This window comes from Gavialis gangeticus, unplaced genomic scaffold (assembly GCF_001723915.1).
Source record: "Gavialis gangeticus isolate Ggan-Ray unplaced genomic scaffold, GavGan_comp1, whole genome shotgun sequence".
NCBI lineage: Eukaryota > Metazoa > Chordata > Crocodylia > Gavialidae > Gavialis > Gavialis gangeticus.
In genome coordinates this window covers 13869042-13874044 of record NW_017729019.1, presented here as the reverse complement: position 1 = coordinate 13874044, position 5003 = coordinate 13869042, and the positions used below count along the sequence as shown (strand labels likewise).

Below are 5003 nucleotides of genomic sequence, written 5' to 3'. Positions count from 1 at the left end.
GTGGGCTCCATGGGCCCCTGTCCTCACCAGCCAGCAGGCCGGTCCACCAAGCCTCCTAGCAGCAGATTCAGCTCCCTGTCTACTAGTGGTGTCCCTGCCACTCCTCTGTCCAGCTAGCTTCCCTCTGGTCCCCTGTCCCTGCTGCCACCTGGACCCTTGTATTCCTGCCACTTACTCCTGGGCCTGGTTAACCTGTCCCATGGAGATGCTCAAGTCTTCTAAGTACAAATGCACCCAGGGGAGTATGTGTCGGGTGAAGTGACAGGCTTGGGCTCGGGGACGTCTTATCCCATGTGTGAGAAGAGGGGGAGCGAGCACTTTCTGGAGGTCTTTGGATTGTTTGATCAGAGCCCCTTTGGGCTGGGCTGCTTGCTTCAAAAGGGTCTGCTCCTGCTGCCATTAGCCATGGCAAGTGGTGGATCCCTACGTGCCCCCAGACACCATGGTGGGCACAGTGTAAGCACCTGAGTAGGACAGAGGGCAGCCCTGCCTGTGCCCCCAGTGTGACACCCCCCCCCACACACGTGTTTTCTCTGTGGCAGGAGGCACGGATGAGCCGGGCAACGGACGTGATGGTGCAGCACGTGGAGAACCTGAAGAGGCATCACTTGCGGGAGCACGCGGAGCTGGAGGAGATGAAGCGGCTGATCCAGCAGAACTCCCGCAACCGGCAGCTGGCCGAGAACAGGGGTGAGGTGGGCGCAGCACCCAGGGGTGCGGAGATGTGGATGGGGCCTGGCACTCAGCAGGTGCGGTGGTCAGAGAGCAGGGTCGGGAGTCGCCACGGCTGGATCCTGCCCCTGGCTCCATCACCGGGAAGCCTGGGGCAGGGTCCTGAACTGTGTGTGAGGCCTGTGAGTTGGCTCCAGCCCTGGAGACACGTTAGAGTCCAGGGGATTTGCTTATCCTTGTCCCCATCCAGTGACTCCAAGGGTATGGCTGTGAGGGGGGCTGCAGTCAGGGCATAAGCGCCATGGGGAAATTTTGGAGCAGACTTGCTCTGCCCACAGGTGCTGGTGATGCCCTCCCGGCAGCAAGGGCATAGCTGGGAATGCAGAGAGCGGGGCGTGCACCCCAGGATGCCTGTCTCGAGGCATAGACATGTCTCTGTGGGTCTTTGGTCCTGTTCCCCATGCCATGACCCAGGAGACCTTAGGGGCTTCCCAGCTGAGCTGCCATTTTCTTCACGAGATACCTGTGCTATGATGGTCAAAGCAACTGGGCTTATGGGACGCCAGCCCAGTCTTGTCCTCTGCTCCAGCTATGCCGAGCCTCTGATGTGCTTGGGGAAGGGCTGTGCAGCCTGGGGAACAAAGCAGCAGGCTGGGCTGGATGGCTGGGCTGGGGGGCAGTAAGGGCCTGGTTGCTCTGGGTGTGAGAAGTCAGTCCCTACATAGAGCAATCCCCTCTCCTTGTTCCTTCAGACGATGCAGAGCAGAGGCTGAGGCATCCCCTGATGAGGACGTTCCAGCAGGTGAGGGAGAGCCGGCCCCTTCCCCAGCTCTCTAGCCCGACCCTGCATCCACCAAGCCTTGCTAGACCATAGACTTCAGGCAGGTCCTCTGCATTGCAGGGTCAGGGAGCAGGAGGCAGAGGGACTTGGCCCCAGAGGAGGCTGCTCTTTAGTGTCAGTTCGAATACAGCAGCGATTCCCCTGCAGCCCACAAGGTAGGGGACGGGGTGGGGGAGCTGGCCAGCACTGGGGCAGGCCCATCGGGGGTCCAAGCGGGGCTGTCACAGGCCCCTGGTGAAATCTGAGATTCCCGGCACATGGGCGGCTGCGGGGGTGAGGCAGCAGGGACTTTCAGGCCTCGGTCTTCATCTCCTCTCCAGCAGAGAGACAGCTTTGACCAGAAAATCCTGTTAATGCCCCGTCTAGAGCCCAGGGAAGGCTCTTCCACCCCCCTGGCACCGGTGGGAGCAGCATCCCACCCCATGCTACAGTGGTGAGGGGCGAAAGGCAGGGCAGGAGGATGGCAGGGCCCTCGCAGACTATGGGCAGGGAGTGAAAAGCTAAACCCCTCTGGGAGCAGTGGGGAGAGGGGCTTTGCTCTCACCAAGTGCCCTCCTTTGTGTCCCAGGTGTCGGCTCGCCGAAGAGTCAGCATCGCCGTCATCCCCAAGCAGCTGCTGGTAAGCAATCCAGTCACAGACGCCTGGCACAGGTGCACGGGGTGCCTGTGTCTTGTACAGCCCCCACGCTGGTTCCTGGGCTCTGCACCATGCGCTCACAGCGCTCTGGGCACCGGGTTTCTCTCCTGCGCTTTTGTTTCACTCGTGCCCTCCCTCGGTTTTGTCTGCAGCACGTTCAAAGCCAAGAAAACGGGCAAGCACCCAAGGATGAGGCAGGGAAGCTGGGAGGGGAGAGCACCCTGAGTGCAGAGAGGTACCGTGACCCTCCCACAGAGCCCCGGGGAGATGGAAAGGATGGACCCCACGGCTCCACCGTGGGGAAGGCAGGCAGAGGCACGTCAGCTCGGGGCATGACTGCTTCCTTTCTGCTGTGCAGGCAACGCTGCTGCCTCCAGGAGGACTCCACCGACGAGTGCTTCATCCTGCACGTCAGCCCCTCCAGCTCCTTGCATCAAAGCCTGGAGGGCATGGACAGCGCTCAGCCTCAGGGGGCAGGAGCCCCCCGTGCCGAAGGGTAAGGATGTATTGAGTGCTCCCCTGGGCTGCACCCCCGGGGCCGGCTGGGGCAGGTGCAGTTTTCCCCGTATCAGACAGGGTGCTCATCCAGGGTGCTTGGGGCAGGGGGCACTGCTGTTGACCGGCCCCTGCTGCATCTTCCTCCCCAGGAGCGAGCCTGAGCTGCGGAGAAGAAGAAGTGCCGGCCAGAGCATGAAGCAGGAGCCCAGCAAGGAGTCGGACAGTGGGGGGCTGAGCGAGGAGCTGGAGCAGCTCAGTCTGATGTGAGCTAACTGCCTCGTCCTCACGTGGGACCCTGGGCTGTGTTGGAGCCCAGAGCCTTCATGGGTGACATGCGCTCCAGCCCCTTCCCTCATCGGCATCCACCTCTGGGCAGGGGCGCAGCTGCTGGTGGCTAGTCACACAGCAGCACGTGCTGAGGAAGGGAACGTGGTATCCCTTGGAAGCTGGAGAATCCAGTTATCCAGTGGCCAGGTCAAGGCCAGCCAGGCTAGCCTGTGCGTGGCTCTGGCATGCTCGTTTCTGTAGCCAACAGCACCCACGGGAGAGATGGAGCTGGTGCACATCTGGCTGCCTTTGCTTCTTTGAACCCTGCAGCGTCCATCTCCTCCCCAGGCTCTTGCATGCCTTATCCCAGGTCTACAGGGTTGTTGGTTGTAGCCGTGTTGGTCTTAGGACACAGGCAGGCAAGGTTCTTTGGGCAGATGTGCTCTCTTTTATTAGACCAACTAAATAGTTGGAAAAAAGTTCTTTGCAAGCTTTCGGGCACAAACATCCTTCTTTAGGCATTGGGAGACTGCTGCTCCTTGGAGGACACAGAGCAGCAGCAGAGCCTCCCAGTGCCTGAAGAACGGTGTTTGTGCCCGAAAGCTTGCAAAAGACCCTTTTCCCAACTATTTAGTTGGGCTAATAAAAGAGATCACATTATCCCAGGTCTCGCATCCCTCTGGCATAGTGTAAAGCTCCTTGGGACAGGGACCCGAGAGCCGGGTACACTTCTGGTGATGCATGGACCAGGGAGGCAGGAAGCTCTGTCAGAGCTTGGGCTCTGTTTCAGCTCTGGGAGGCAGCGTATACAGCCACGGAAGCAGGGGGAGATGGAGCAAAGACTTCTGGGTTCTTTTCCCAGCTCTGCCTCAGTTTGCCCATCTATATAACAGGTCTGTTATCACCTGCTGTAAAGCACTGTAGGCAGCCTGCTGTGAGATGCTAGAAGGAACCAGAGGGGACAGGAAAGCTTTCTTTTCATCGGCATCTCTCATTTACATTGAGTTTAGGTGTTACTTTGAACATGAGGAGGGGGGGAGGCTGGCGGGGTCAGTTTAAAGGCCATGCAGAAACTAGCTCCTTTTCTGTGCCCTTTCCAGTCTCTGGGTATTTCGCTCCAGGAAGGAGGATCAAGACAGCTGCTCTATTTCAGTCGATGAGTCTCTTAACTTTCTTCTTGCCAGGTCCAGAGGGTCCAGGAAGGAGCTTTGCAGGCTGTGGATCTGTCTGCCCCAGTACTACTGGGTTTTCATCTGGCTGCTTTTCCTGGGGATTGCATGCCTGGTTCTGATCCGGATTCTGGAGCTGCAGAAGCAACAGCAGGCAGTGAGCCCCAAATCCTAGCACAAAGGAGCAGGAGGATGAGAGCGACACGCGTCAGACTTGGCACTGCTGGTGCCCCTTCCCTGCTTAATTTAAAAAAAATAAAATAATAAAAATAGCAGTAAAAAGAGGGGGGGTTGATCTTGCAGGGGAAACAGCTGCCGTGTATAGGCTCGGAGGCTGGGCTGTACCGGGCTTGCTGCAGGGAAAGGACCTGGTCGTCCCCAGAAAACAACAACTGGAGCAGGGACCATCCGTGTCACGAGACTCAGTTCTCAGCACAGTCCTGGGTGCGACGCAATGGGGTCCCTTTTGCTGTGAGTGGATAAAAGCAAACGGGGGTGTGTTAGCACGTGCATTGTGGGGTTGGGGATCTGTGCCGCCTTACCCTTTGCTGTCCGTGGGCTCGGTGCTGCGGCAGTGGCCTAGACCTTTTCTCTTCCCACGGGGTGCAGAGGCACGGCTCCCTTTCCCCGGCAGATGGTGCTGCTGCCTTCAGCTGTGCCGCCTGCACATGGCTCAGCAGAGCAGCCAAGGGACCAGGCCAGGGAACAGACTCATTTCCCCCCTGTTTTGCAGGGAGGGAGGAAGTGGAGATCTCCGCTATGCCAGGAGGCTCCTCAGAGGGGAAGAAGCAATTCAACACACCCCCTGCGGGGACAGGAAGATGCTTTAACAAACAGCGCTGATGCTTCATCACACCGCTGCGGGGCTGTTCTTTCCTGCTAGACACAGCTGCTGCTTTTAAAAGGTGTAGGCTCAGGC

The 5003-nt window shown here is 58.8% G+C and overlaps 1 protein-coding gene across 2 annotated transcripts in view; it reads left to right on the top strand.

The window, feature by feature from the left end:
• Positions 1–4333, top strand: part of LOC109295340 (lymphoid-restricted membrane protein-like) — a 21477-nt gene extending 17144 nt beyond the window's left edge. For both annotated transcript variants that reach the window (XM_019514133.1, XM_019514134.1), the window contains 7 exons: positions 543–690; positions 1425–1474; positions 2082–2132; positions 2303–2385; positions 2509–2646; positions 2798–2911; positions 4100–4333. In XM_019514133.1, coding sequence (XP_019369678.1) covers positions 543–690; positions 1425–1474; positions 2082–2132; positions 2303–2385; positions 2509–2646; positions 2798–2911; positions 4100–4259 — 744 coding nt within the window. In that variant the 3' untranslated portion in view covers positions 4260–4333. The remainder of the gene's footprint in view (positions 1–542; positions 691–1424; positions 1475–2081; positions 2133–2302; positions 2386–2508; positions 2647–2797; positions 2912–4099) is intronic.
• Positions 4334–5003: the final 670 nt, after the last annotated feature.